The sequence below is a fragment of the Lactuca sativa genome, chromosome 4 (assembly GCF_002870075.4).
Source record: "Lactuca sativa cultivar Salinas chromosome 4, Lsat_Salinas_v11, whole genome shotgun sequence".
In the NCBI taxonomy this organism is placed as follows: domain Eukaryota; kingdom Viridiplantae; phylum Streptophyta; class Magnoliopsida; order Asterales; family Asteraceae; genus Lactuca; species Lactuca sativa.
The window spans coordinates 260,910,542-260,926,207 of record NC_056626.2 but is presented as its reverse complement, the minus strand read 5'-3'; the positions used below and the strand labels follow the sequence as shown (position 1 = coordinate 260,926,207).

The following is a 15,666-nucleotide window of genomic DNA, read 5'->3' as shown; positions in this document are numbered from 1 at the left end:
AATAATATTCATATTTAACAAACTTTTTTACATTTTTTACAAAAAATATTTTAAAAAATATAAACAAACAAAACGTCAAAAAAATTAAAATGAATTCAAACAGCACGTAAAAAAACTTTAAGAATATATTCAAAAAAATCAAAAAGAAAATATAAATGAATAAATGTTAAAAACATTAAACAATATATTCAAAAAAAATGTCAAATAAAAGTAAAATAAAATAAATATAAGTAAATAAAATAAAATGTAAACGAAAAAAATATACACAAAAATTAAGAAAGATAAAACGTTAAAAAAAATGGTAAGAAAAATAAAAATACAAAAAAGGATGGATAAAATGATGTTTTTAAGTTAATTAAGAATGTACGATGCACTTTCTTTAAACCAATAGGGATGTATGTATCTTACTTAATATTTAAATTTTAGAAAGAAAATACCAATATGACCAGACCACATAGACCAAGAGTTACTGTAAAAAAAGTAAAAATAAATAAATAAAAATTTGCTTTTCTTGGATTTATCCACTTGTTATTAAAGATTCGGTAGACTTTTTCGCATTACAATTTTAAAGCTAGTTCACTTTAACATGCCAAGCCAAACCTGCTTTATATAAGTTTACATGTTTAAAGCTATTAAATTGTGTGTTATAGGACGTGGTCTACAATTGACTACTAAAGGTTGAGCCTTGGGCATGGTGAGCCCAGGACCTTCTCTCATATCAACCATCTCTTCACTAATCCTTTCCCAATCGAAACACTGTATTAGCAACCCTAACGCCAACCCAACCATACGCATCGCCAAACCTTCTCCTGGACAACTTCTCCTTCCAGACCCAAATGGCATGAAGCTATACCCATCTTTTGTGCCTTCGAACCTTTCTGGGTAAAACCTTTCGGGGTCACTCCAGAGCTTCGGGTCATGATGCATGGCCCATTGGTTGATGAGTAGCATGGTCCCTCGTGGGATGTCATAGCCTCCGACCACACAATCCTCCGATGACTCATGAGGTACTAGTAATGGGAGTGGAGGGTACATACGCAAAGTCTCGTTCACAATACAACGGATATAAGGTAATTTGCTCATGTCTGATTCTTTAACAAGACAGTCCTTCCCCACAAGACTGTCGATTTCCTTCTGTGCCTTCTTTATAACATGTGGATGGTTGACCAGAAGGGAAAGAGCCCATTCCATAGTCGTGCCAGAAGTATCAGTTCCAGCTGTTAACAGATTCTAATCAACTACAAGAGTTAGTAAAGGATTTCCAAAAACATATAGTATATCATGTTCCAAAATGCTTAAATTAAAACTTGATAAATATAACTGTAAAGTGGTAGGGAATCTGTTAATTATATTTACCAGCACAAAGCCTCTAATAACTTCATCAGTGTAGTACTCCGGATTAGTTTTTTGTAGCTGCAATAGCACTTTAATCATTGTGTTCTTCTTGGTGTCCGGTTCAATCCCATCCACTTTACGATGTTGCTCGATCAACACTTGAAAAAAAGCGTCTCTCTTTTTCTGCAACTCAATCATCTTCCTTTCCAACCCTTTCGTTCCAAACCATCTCATAATGGGCAAGTGATCCCCTAAATTCGAAGTATCTGCCACCAGAACACTCTCCTTAACTATCTCCTGGAACTGCTTGCCTTCTTCCTTCATATCTCCGCCGAAATATCTCTTCCCCGATATCATCCTCATCATCACGTTCAGCGTCATCTCCTGCAAAACCGACTTCAAGTTTACCGGCGAAGAACTTTCGGAGATCAGCTTACGTATAAGAAGTCTTCCTTCGTCAGCGCGTATGTCATGGAATTCGTTTAGGCGATGAGATGAGAAGATCTCGATGGAGGAGATCCGGCGAAGGTTGCGCCAGTGGTCGCCGTATGGTGCCCAGCCTATGCTGGTGTAGTTGTCGCCAAGAATCTTGCCGACGAGAAAGCGAGGGCGGTTGGCGAAGATGACATCGTTCTTCGTGAAACATTCTTCCGCAGCGGTAGGGGAGGAGACCACTAAGACGCGGCGGGATCCAAAGCGGATGAGCAGGATTGGGCCGTGTTTGGCGGAGATTGTGGCCAATTGCCTGTAGAGGGGTTTCTTCAAAAGGTGCAGGTGGCCGATTACCGGGAGGGTTGGAAAGAGAGTCGGCGGGAGGTTGGAAAATTTGCGGCGGAAGTATGAGGAGAAGAGAAATGAAGAGATAAGTAGTGCGATGGCGACGAAGAGATACTCCATTGTGGCAAAAATCGAGAAGTGAGTTTGGATGGAGTTCTTGTTAGGTGCGGCTTATGTTGAGAATGTAGGAGAAAAATATATTTGGTCTTCCCATTTTGGTCTTGAAGGACGTAGCATGACAGGTTAGACCGTGAAGCATGTGGTCTGACTTATATTATAATTTCATTATATCATCAATGACATAATTCAATAGTCCAATTTTCCTTATATATAAAGATTTTTGTGATCAATAGAAAACAGCTTTTTTTTCATAACTAAGTGAACTTTCACTAATTAGAATATAAAAAGATCTTTTATGGTAAACAATATATATTAATACTAAAAGAAGCTTCCTCTATGCTTTCAACGATCGAGAAAGTCGATTGTTTTCACTCACAGCGTGACACATTCAATATTATAGAGGGCAACGGGGAGCAACGAGGTCAGGAAAGGTTGTTGGAGTGAAGGCTGGATGAATGAGAAATATAAGGAAAAAGTGGTGTAGTTGTTGGATTACATATTAATTTAGAAAAAAATTCAGTTTTATCAAGGTTAATATCTATGCAATTAGTGAAATGTTATTCAGATGGTGAAGCATTATGAACTAAAGGAAAAGAAAATTGAGTAACGGTTTGATACGAAATGCTAGCAATTTTTTTTAATAGTAGTGAAATGCTTATAGTTAACTATGGGAAAGGGTACATGAGGCTAGGTTATGTAGTAACTGTTTGATATAAAATGCAAGCAATTTTTTTAATAGTAGTGGAATGTTTATAGTTAACTACGGGAGAGGGTACTTGAGGCTATGTTATGTAATATGACGATAAAGAACCAATTTGGTTTGGTATATAGGTGGTCGACAACTGATTCACCTTCTTAGTCGTCTTAATGAAAAATATAGAGAAGTAATTAGAATCCTGACTACCTAGAAAAGACTTATGATAGTGTTCTACTAGAGTTAATTTAGAAGACATTGGAAGATAAAATGGTACTTAGGAGATATCTCATGACTATCCGTGATATGTATTCCCGGTCTACCACTAGTTTCAGATAGACCTAACAATGAGACCAGTTTGGAGCGAATCTACCTTGATCCTAACCCATTTAACAAATTTCGTAATCCGATCAAAACCTATTCTATAACTCGTCAGGTTTTTAATAATCAAACTCATACCCTTATCCACCGAATCAATAGATATTCATATCTACCCCATAATCCGTAGGTTTTTAAAATAATCAAATACAAACTTTTATTTAGAAAATGCATTACGTACTCAAGGACTTTCAGTTGGATTTAAAATGACTATTGTAGTAACTTTCAGTTGATTTTTAATTGTCGAATGCAGTGATATGACTAGCAATTTCAAACGTTCTTTCGGTTGATAAATCACTTTATTGATTTATTAATGAAATTGGTGATTGTTTTATGAAATATTAATGAAATGATACCATGATTCTTAGTAGAAGAGTAGAAGTCGACTCCTCGAGTCCTATATAAAAATAGTTTGGTCTTTAGACTTTTGCCCTTTGGACTTTTGATTGGAATTAAAATTAAAGTTTAGACATGATAAAATATAAACGTATAATTCTAAAATTATACAAAGCGGATTATAAACGGAGTAGATCGGTAATGATTCATATCCGACCCTTTTAATAAAATGGTTAACGGGTATGAGTCGTTAACGAGTAAACGAATTAATAACTTGCTCCAAACCCATATAATTCTTAAGGGTTTTGATCAGATCAGGGTCAAAAGCCACTCTACTGCCTGGCCTAGTTTCTGACCCCATTCAAAGACATATAACCATTCCCCATTAAAATTGGGCTTTAGCAATTCGAATGTCAGTCTGTACATTTTTTCCCTTGACCTTACACCAAATGTTTCGCGAGATCCAAGGGAAGTGCTTTGGCGTCTTTTATATGTTGGTGACATTGTGTTATTGATCGAGTCCAAGATCAAATTGAATATTAGGTTGGACAGATAGGGCTGATGTTAGAAGGAAAAGGCTTGCATATTAGTATTCCAAATAAATATTATATCTGGTGCAATTTTAGGGGGGAATGAATAAAGGCTAGACGTGTAACATCTCAAACTTCAACCAATTTTTCTCATCTTTGGTTAAAACCAATCAATCCAATTTCATTCCTAACTGATAGATGGTTACCAATTTTTAAACTTCAGAAACCAAACTCAAATTCAGAGTAATAAAAGATAATGAAAACAATTGTGCAGAAGTCTCCAAAACATATCCATGGATGTAATGCAAATAAGTCGCACCCTTCTCTTTGCTACCAGAACAACCTGAAACATTTAAACTTAAACCAGTAAGCACAAAGCTTAGTGGGTTCCCTAAAATACCATATACTTATGTGAGTGTTATGATACAATCATAGTCTTATGCTCACATTCGTTGATATAGTACCACTACCGTCTTCCCTGCTATGGTGTCACTATAGTCTTTCATATAGGTGTTATTACCAACATAGTCTTTTCTATAGGTGTTTGGTACCACCATAGTCTTTCATGCAAGTAACAATGACAAACAAGCATACATCGGCACCTACTATCCTACATAATATAGTGAGAATAATCACTTCAATCTAAGAAGAAAAACCTCAAAAACAATCTCCGCAATGAAACGACTAGCACAAACAACCTAATGACGAGTTGTGTCACATCTCGGTCGGCGGCGAAAGTCTCGGGATTACGACATAAACGTTAGATCAGTGTCAACAAACATATAATGGACATTATAAAGATTAATAATATTACAACCCTTCATTAATGTAGTTTGGTGACTTATATTGTTTTGAATATTCGGCAATACGATAGTATTAAAACAAATTCAGTTAAACGTAGTTGAAAATAAGAAAAAAGGGCCTAACAGTTCAGCCAACAATTAAAGCGAAGAAATAAATTATTCCATAACACAAGGTATGTGTTCTCCAACTCCTAAGTCCCTTAATATATATGCGTTTTAAAATACGTTTAAAAAACTGTTGATGATTTCCACAAGTTTTGACTTTGTGGATATTGTTAAGACTGAAATTTTATATAAAAATGAACAACTATTCGATTATATAAAAGGTTTACATTTATCACCAAAAGTATAAAAATGAAGATTGCTAACCTGTCTTAGGTGCGGTTGTACTTGTAATCCCGTACAATTGTTGATATTAATTAACTTACGATATATAAGTTTAAAATCGACATTATTTTGTGTTGTATATTGATAAGTGTTTATTTTACTTAAATAATACACGAATACTTATTCAATGATCTAAGTCTATAACCTTATACTATACATACAATCCTATTTTAAATCGTACTAGTATTTTTCAACGTATAAATCCTATTTGAATCTTATACAAATGTTTTTTTAGAGTGAATTTTAGGGCTACATTGAGCTTATAACTGAGCTAAGTGACTTACATCAGCCTCTCTGAAGCACTTCAAAACGGATGCTATGTAAGTCTCATCAACGCTTCATTAACTTTGTAAATAGGAAAAAGAATACGAAGTTATCACCTGTTACGAGTCGTGAGACGGAAGTTGTAACTAGCAACCATAAGCGACAGTGCCAACTCGTATACACCTATACACAATGTTTTCCGCTCTCAAAGATTAACTGTTATTATAGAGGTCTTTACTAAGTTTATGTTGTTAGTTAATGGATAGTAAACTCACATTGAAATCTTGGGTTTTACAAATCTATAAAAGTGTGTGTGTTCGAAACTTTAGTTGTAAAGTTTAATAAACTTAGTGTAAAACCACAAAAGTTTTCTACCAAAAATTAAACAACATAACGATTATGTTTTAACTAAAATCAGATTTCAACCAATGTGAAATCAATATATATATATATATATATATATATATATATATATATATATATATATATATATATATATATATATAGAGAGAGAGAGAGAGAGAGAGAGAGCTAGGTTTAAATGTTGATTGACATCTATTGTGTAGATGTGTGGACAATGTTATTATGTGAGAATGACAAAGAAAATATGTTGTTTGATAATGTGAATACGTTCAATTTTACATAAATATTGTCATTATCACGCCTACTCACCAATTAAATCGTCTATAAGGTTATTATAGACTTTTTTATGATTCACATTCTGTCAGAATGTTGTAAAGATGTTTATTGAGTCATATTCTGTAAAAATGAAATTAAGTGAAAAATGAAGTGTGAGAACAAAAATGAATAAGAATTAGTGAGAATGAATGGAAATGACAACAATTGTGTGAGGTTGAACGTATTCACATTATTAAACAACTTATTGTTTTAGTAATTCTCATAGAATAGAACTGTCCAGACATCCGCAGAATAGTTTTCCATCCACATAATAACATATATATATATATATATATATATATATATATATATATATATATATATATATATATATATATATTATGTGCCAACAAATATCACTATATGTCATAAATTGTACATACTTCGTGATCTTTTTATGTTAAAAACATATGAATATAAGTACTAAAATCATTTTAGTGGAAGCCATATATATATATATATATATATATATATATATATATATATATATATATATATATATATATATATATATATATATATATATATATATATATATATATATATATCCATTTTTCGTGTGACAACATAGATGTATATATTGATTTTATGTACAAAATATATATATATATATATATATATATATATATATATATATATATATATATATATATATATATATATATATATATATATATATATAATCTAATACTATTTTATGGGAAAATCATAAATATCTTGATTATAACATTTTTGTATCATAAACATACATATATACAATCGAGTCATTTTATATCATAAAACACACTTACTCATACATACACTCATATATACACTCAAACAAACATGCACACACGTGTGTATATATATATATATATATATATATATATATATATATATATATATATATATATATATATATATATATATATATATATATATATATATATATGCTAGAAACCCAAATTTAAATATTAAAATAATAGTATTTTAGACCTATTCAAATATGTTTTTCTTACCGACTATAGGAGTCTTCGAGAACCTTTTCGGTTCCTTCCTAAAACCGTCGAAGGCAAGGAGGTTCTAGAATTACCTCCCTTTGCTTAACTATTAAACAATTATAATTCAACAATTTGCTCCTTTAATTAGTTCTATTTAATCCAAATTTAATTTTCAATTAATTATAATTAATTACTAAAAAATTTTAGGTAATATATTAATCATATAATATATTTACAAATCATTTTATCTCTCTCCTATTACAATTTCTAGCTAATTCTTGTTAAGAGTGTAACCCACAAAGACTTTGCTTTTATTCCATAATGTTATATCAATTTACTGATGACCTTAGTCACTTAATATAATAGTCTGCCACTTAGATAAGTTTTCAACTACAATGACAATTATAGACTTTGAATAACCAAGAAAGTGTGCTTTCCAAAATCACTGCCAAACTCCGATTAAATCAAACTTCGACCTTAAGATAAGTTTCCACTTATTCTTTGATTCGTCAAGATATCGTATGGACACGAGACATGAATACAAATCAATCTCATGGTCCAATATTTTGTTTCTTGATTTCTGATATCTGATTACTTTATTAGACTACAAATTAAACACATCAATTTAGTCCAGGTAGGACCTAGAACTATAATGTTAAGATCAAATAACTGTGGGTGTGGGTAGGGGTGTTCGTTTGGATGAATCGATTCGATCTGATCCAATTAAGTAAATCCAAATTGATTTCAGTTGTCAAAACATAAATCTGAATTATCAGAACTAAATTCAAATATGATCCAATCCAATCTAATTACAATTCGCTTGGATTGGTTTTTATAATTTGATTTTCAAAAACTAGAACATTTTAAAACGATATATAATTATACTATTATCTAATTTTTATAGAAGATGAAGAAACACATTATTTAGTCGTGATTAAAATTTATAAACAACTACTAAAAAGATATATTATAATTTAATATTTAATAGATAAAATAGTTTTGTGAAAAAAAATGCATATTAATTGTTTTTTATCATGTGAAACGTTTTGAAATTTTTCGAAAAAAGTATATTATAAAATTAATATATATATATATATATATATATATATATATATATATATATATATATATATATATATATATATTAGAAATAAATAAATAATAAATTGTTATTTGGTTTTTTGGATTATTTGGTTCTTATTTTATAAACTAAAACCAATCTGAAATCCAAAATTATAATTTGGTTTTAGTGAAAACAAATTCAAAAATCTGAATATCCAAACAAAATAGTCAAATCCAAATTGTCCAATTGGATAATTCGGTTTTATTCAAATATTGAACAACCCTAACTTAGGGGCCCAAAGATATCACTTTTCCCTTAATGGGAAAATAGAATGAATAAACATTGATTGTATAATCATAATTTTTACTCATCATGCCATTCATGGAGTTACATTTTATAAAATCAAGTTGCAGATGCTTTGATGTAGAACCAATGCATAACATACTTGCAAACTATAACTTTTATATCTCTGAAGAAAAGAAGATATTATCGTCTTATAATTACTTATGATGGAATCGATGAAGTAATCTTTAAGCACATTTTTCCCATATTCAAAAATTCCTATTTTATGTACTCATGAATATTGCATCAATCTCTATGCTATGTCCAATCACCACTAACAATCTATTAATATTTAATGACAATCTTAAATTAATACCTACTCCCAGAAGTATGACCGACTGTGGCTTTTTGAATAAACTGATTCTCGATTATTAAACATGCAAAACAAAACATACGAATAAATAATTGAGGATGGTGATCATAAAGCCCACAAATAATTCTCTATTATTTAATCACCAAAAAGAATTACAATCTACTTTGTTACATGGTTTCGAAACTATCAAGTAACTACTAATACTAACATCATCTCTTAATCCAATGCTCCAAGCATATTCGAAGTGCATGATCTTGCTTAACCCCTTTTCTGAAAGGGTCCGCAAGATTATCCTCAAATGATACTTGATTCACCATGAGTTTTCCATCTTCAACTTGATGTCAGATGTAAATATGCAATGGTATTTTGTTTCAATGTGTTGTGATCCCCTATGATCCCTTGGTTCTTTTGTCAAAGCAACCATACCTTTATTGTCACATAAACTCTTCATGGGCTCTTTGGTTGTTGGTATAACTTCAAGGTCTCTAATGAAATTCTTCAACCAAGCCGCTTCCTTTTCCTCCTCGCCAGATGCGATGTACTCTGGTTCACAAGTAGAATCAGCCATCCTTTTATCTTTGGGACTTTTCCAAGTCATCGCTCCATCATTCAATAGAAATATGCATCTAAACTAAGAGTAAATATAATCCCGATCCGTTTGAAAGTTGACATCATTATAACCACTCACTCTAATATCATCTTTTCCACCGAAAACTAAGATCATGTCTTTAGTTTTCTGCAAATACTTGAGTATATTTTCACTGTTCTCCAATAACTTGTGCTAGGATTTACTTGATATCGACTAACCATGCTTAAAGCATAAGCCACACCAGGGAAAGTACAAGTCATAACATACATGGTGGATCCTAGTGGTGAAGCATACGGGAATCGACTCACAACATCTATTTCTTTGTCACTACTGGGAAACTGAGGCGTACTTAATTTAATAGTATGTTGTATAGGAAGATCTCTTTCTTGGAATTCTCCATATTAAACTGTTTCACTATTTTATTTAAGTATATACTCTGGCTAAGTGCTAGTAAACATTTTTGTCTATCCATATATATCCTTATTCCAAGAAAGTATGTTGCCCCTCCTAGATCCTTGATAGCGAAATATTTTCCGTGCCAGGACTTCACCTCTTGCAATGTTGGAACATTGTTTCCTATGAGGAGTATGTAATCAACATACAAAACTAGAAAGGTCACTACACTCCTACTAGCTTTGATATACATACATGAATCATTTTGAATTCTGGAAAATTCAAACTCTTTAACCCTTTCATGGAAAAAAAGATTCTAGCTACAAGATTCTTGTTTAAGTCCATAGATAGACTTCTCTCGCTTACACACCTTATTAGGATATTTGGCATGTTCAAAACCTTATAGTTGAGCCATGTAAACATCCTCATTTAGCTTTCCGTTAAGGAAAGCGGTGCTAACATCCATTTTCTATATATCATAATCATGAAAAGAAACTATGGCAAGCATTATACTAACATACTTAATTTTTGCTACTAGTGAAAAGGTATCATCATACTCCACCCCATAGGTTTGAGTAAAGCTCTTTTCAACCAATCTAGCCTTGAACATTTATACAATCCAATCCCTGTCGATATTCTTCTTGAAAATCCATTTACAACCCACCGTATTCTGATCAGATGTATGATCGACCAAAGTCCATACTTGGTTATTTTACATGGATCGGATCTCGTTATCCATTAACTCTTTCCATTTAGCATCCTTAGGTCTTGTCATCGTTTAATTGTAGATCATTGGCTCATCCACATTTACTAGTGTATTATCACTAATAAACATGTTCTGTAAGGTCAAACCTTAGAATCTGATGAAGTGAAACCAGGTTACGTTGACCTCTATTAGCACCAACGCAAGTTTAAGTGTTATCTACGAAGCAAGCGTCAGCATGATAATATAATGTTTTGTCTTTATAGATATACGCCTAATTAGTTAGCAAATCCGATATCTTAGGGATATAAGATATATTTTGTATTTACATAGATTAGGTAAAATCCCTGATTTGTAGGTTTCACATCTTTTAGATTTTACTATAAAACCATCTATTATGGGTTTGTGTGATTAGTTGATTCATGAACCCTAACTCTATGTTTAATCTCATTGTGAGAACTTTCTTATTGAAAAACCTTTGTGATAAATCTTTGTTATTTGTTTTCTCTATTAATCGATCTTGATTAGGGATCCTACAACTTGTATCAAGGCAGGTCACTAATATCGATTAACAATGTCTTTTTCTTCCTCATCCGATCTATAGAAAACCACTTCTGGTAAAAGAAATCCCAAAGTTCAATGAGAAGAACTTCCACCATGTGGAACTCAAAAGAAATGATGGTTCTTGAAACCGTGGACTATTCCATGATGGATATTATCAATGATGGTCCTCATGTTCCTATGTATCACCCCATGAAGGAAAACGTTAAGGACGGTGACGTGGTCGAAAAACCTACTCATTAATTTACTGAAGACAAGAAGCGTCTAGTTGAGCTTGATGCTAAAGCTTGTGAAGACATAGGAAACGCTCTTCCTTATGTCATCTACCATTTTTGTTCAAAATTGTATATCTACCAACGAGATGATGGATACACCGACAGTAGCATATGAAGGAACTGATGAAGTGAAAGTTATCAACAAGAACAGTCTAAATAGACTATACAGACACTTTTTCAAACAAAAAAATGAATCTCTTACTCAAGTTTTCAACCATTTTAATTGATTGGTGAACGATATACATCATCTCAACATGAACAAAACTAGAGACTCTTTTGTTCTTAAGTTTCTTGACTTGTTGAATGATAGTTGGAAATATCATGTTGATGTTCTAAAAAACAGTAAGAAGATTGCAACCTTGGATATGTCTTCATTATTTAGCAATCTTCGTAATCATGAAGAAACAAAGATTTCACACAATGAAATTATGCGAGACACTCACAGGGACATATCAGTTGCCCTCTATTCAAAGAAGCCACCCCCAAATAGTGACCTCAATTTATTGGATGAATTCAAAGGTGAAGCCTTGATATTCAAATGCTATATTAGCCGAAGTGACAAGAAACCATCTGTACCAAAAAGGTTTCCACCAATGTTTGACTCATCATCGTCTAAGGGCTATGGGTTGGTAGAAAGTTTGTTGTTGAGAAGAAGGAAGGACCAAAGTTCTTCAACTGTGGATGCACTGATCACTTTTCCAAGGAGTACAAGTCCAAGAGGGTGGGCGCTAATGAAGACTATGATGTAAAGTATAAGAAGTTGGTGGCCTCTCTAAATAGGATAAACATTGATGTGAAAATCTTGGTAGCAGAAGTGGAAAGTTGGGTAGATGATGAAGAATCATCTGATGAGGATAAAAATAGGGACAAGTGTTTGATGACACGTACTAATGCATCGGTCACTACAGAATGAAGCAGCGACTCGAGTTCATTTGAAGCTAACCTAGCTAAAGTTCATATAAGTTCAAAGATTCTAGACTGGGACTCATCATCTTTGTATCAGGTAAATAAATTTGTCAACTATTCTTATAATGAAAAATGCATGATGTTTAAATATTTGTGTCATGAAATCTCCAATGCTAACTAAGAAAAGCACTGATTAGGCTAAAAATCAAGACAATGACAAATAAATTGACTGGTAATGAGAAAACTCTTGCCCTTGTAAACATTAGTGTCACGAATCTATATATTACAAATATAGACCTTCACACTAAATGAGGTAACGGTAAATTGCATGCACATAAACTACAAGGTATAGTCAACAATTGGGCACATTCTCATTATAATCAAAACAATGCAATTGGTGTCCAGATACCTGATCAGTGTGAGAAAATTCTTGGTGGAAATATAGATGAGGTTGTTGAATTTTATAAATCGATTGAAACTGAACTAAATTTTTCTACACTTCGTGATCTTGAAAATGATTTTAAATCTTGATTTTTTTTAGTAATATGTACATAAATCAATCGCTCATATATAAACATTGCATATCTAACCCTGATGGTATCACTGTTTGTACTACGTGCTTAACTTCCTTAGATCCTACTGTTAGAAATCCTGGTTTTGTTCTTCAAGCTCCTACCACTGATAGGTATCTTAAATTTCCAATATCCTACTTGCTTAACTTCCTTAGATCCAAAATTCTTACAACTTTTCTTGTAATTCTCTCTCTCTCTCTCTCTCTCTCTCTCTATATATATATATATATATATATATATATATATATATATATATATATATATATATATTCAAATGTATCTCACCCTTTTTTTCACTCGAAACCTAAATGCTTAAGCAAGGGCGCTCGACTTCAACCTTTATTAGTTAAACATATTAGTTTTCCTGGATACATTTCAAGTACAAGATGCTAAACATATTGCGATCCTCAAAATAGGCGAGATTGTGTTTTTGTCCCATGATTTCACTAGAATAAAGGGGGCCACAAATGCACTATAACGTATATAGACTCAACTAAACATTTGGGTTCTCATCGGATCATTCCATACAATATTAGCTAAAATTTAAATTATCACTAGATTTTCGTAAATTAAACTATTCTTTCAAGTTTATAAAATTTTAAATTCTAAATTTTTCTAGTTTAGGAATTTTAAATTTCCCAACTTAAATTCCTTTTCCGACCCCCTACACCACACTTATTTAATACAATGCCCTCATTGTATGCTAAAACTAATTAAAGAACATAAAAATAGTAAAAAGGGAGAAAAGGAACAGACTCCCCTAGGGTAGTTGTGGCGAAATCGAATGGGGCTGCTAAAAGTTGCTCCATAAATTGCTGGAAGTCTGGAAACTGGAACTGTTGCTTCTGAATATGCTGGAAAAATGAAATCAAGAACGCCAACTTCTAAAATGTGGTGCACAATACTGCATATAAATGCAATGTGTAGTAACCATGACGTGAGAAAATGTCGACCACGTCATGTCGTCGAGTAAGGTGACGTGGTAATTGGTATCCACGTCATGATATCGAGAATGACAACCTCCTCTCATGATGAAAAACTCCCCCACGACATAGGTAAGTGTCAACCATGTCGTGGCAGCCAGGGTGATACTTCTACCTTACGCTGAAATAAAACTCTATGGTGTGGGAACAACTCATCCATATCACATGAATAAAAATATGGTAGAAATGCCACGCTTCTAAATAATATACTCTCACAATATCGACTCGCACCCCACACTTATGAAAAATCGTGGGTCTTGACTATAAACTTTAAACTCTCACACATCTTTCTCTCTCTAGTGATAAGACAACAGTTGGACCTAGCTGCTGAACTTACTGCCTGCTTTCTAAGGGCGAAAAATTTGCAAATATCTAGAACAATCAAAGAGCGTCAACAAAAATACATAAACCAAAAATAAAACATCCTAAATTTAAAATAAACAAATACCGAAATAAAAATAAAAACTAATAAGTCTAACAAAATAACATAAAAGGATAACTAGGTCACTCATCATCCCTGTCATCATGCTGCTGCGTCCCTGATGTGTCTGCTCCATCATGTCGTGGCTGGTATGGTGGAGGAAAAGGAATTGGGTACTGAAAACCCTGATAGGCAAAGAATGCGGTCAACGCATCCCCATACCACTGTTTTCTACTCTCCATGTGCGCATAACGCTCATCCAGGCGCTGAAATCCCTCGTCCACGTGTTGGGCCAGGTAACGTATATCGATCTTTGGCTCGGGTCCATGTTGTGCTCCTCGAGAAGCATGTATATGCCTCCCCCGTCTCTCATGTGCTAGCTCATCTGCCCTATCCTTGTCGGCCACGTGATCTGGTCGTATCCAGATAATACCATCCTCACCTCGCTGAAGTACATGCATCGACTCCATCAACTGTAAACTTATCGGGCTCATATCATGAAACACCATCGATCTAGTGATCTCCCTCGTTAACAACTGATATGATCGAGCTAAGCGTGTGATGAGTGCCCCCTGCAAATTGGGCTATCCCCATGAAGCCCTCTAGCCCTCCTCCCCATGTAAGTAGCTAAAGCAACCGGGAGGTTTAGGTGCCTCCCTGGAATAACAAGAGTCCACAGGAAATACAAATATGTAGAAGGCACTCTCTCACTATTCTTATGATGCATGAGAGATATAGAAATCAAACGATGCAGTAATCTGTAAGTGGTAGACCAATTCATCTTCCCCCGAGCAGTAGATGGTATGTAAACTCCCCTAGTAATCTTGGCCCAAAAAGTATTTTGATTGTATTCATCCAGCCGTCCCGTAAGATAATCAACAATGAATGTCGGGAAGTGGACACTCCTCGTCTCGTCTGCAGTATAAATCCCAACTCTAGTGGCAAGCTTAATCGCGCTGCACTCCCGACTCACACCACCAAGTCGAAAGGAAAAAGTTGTCCTGTCATCTGGTGTCTTCCTAGGATCATAGGAAACTGTAGAATAGAACTCCAGCAAAAATTCCCGATAAACAGGCTCCTGAATCCTGAACAGTCCTTCCCAACCTCAACATACGAACAAAGACACACCACTGGCTTCCAAGTTGGTGTATTGCAAAAAATTTCGGATCAACTCATGAAGTCCAGTTTGGGACGCCAATCCCCAATCGAACGAAGGTGCAATGTCAATTTCTTTAGTGGGCGGCAAACTCAAATTATTCACAT

At 33.4% G+C, this 15,666-nt stretch overlaps 1 protein-coding gene across 1 annotated transcript; it reads right to left on the bottom strand.

Moving 5' to 3' along the window:
* Positions 1 to 476: 476 nt before the first annotated feature.
* Positions 477 to 2,332, bottom strand: LOC111886986 (cytochrome P450 81Q32). The gene is made up of 2 exons (XM_023883222.3): positions 1,357 to 2,332; positions 477 to 1,230 (listed from the first exon to the last, which is right to left on the bottom strand). Exons 1-2 carry the CDS (start codon positions 2,230 to 2,232, stop codon positions 616 to 618), a joined length of 1,491 nt encoding a protein of 496 aa, XP_023738990.1. The 5' UTR covers positions 2,233 to 2,332; the 3' UTR covers positions 477 to 615.
* Between the last annotated feature and the right edge of the window lie 13,334 nt (positions 2,333 to 15,666).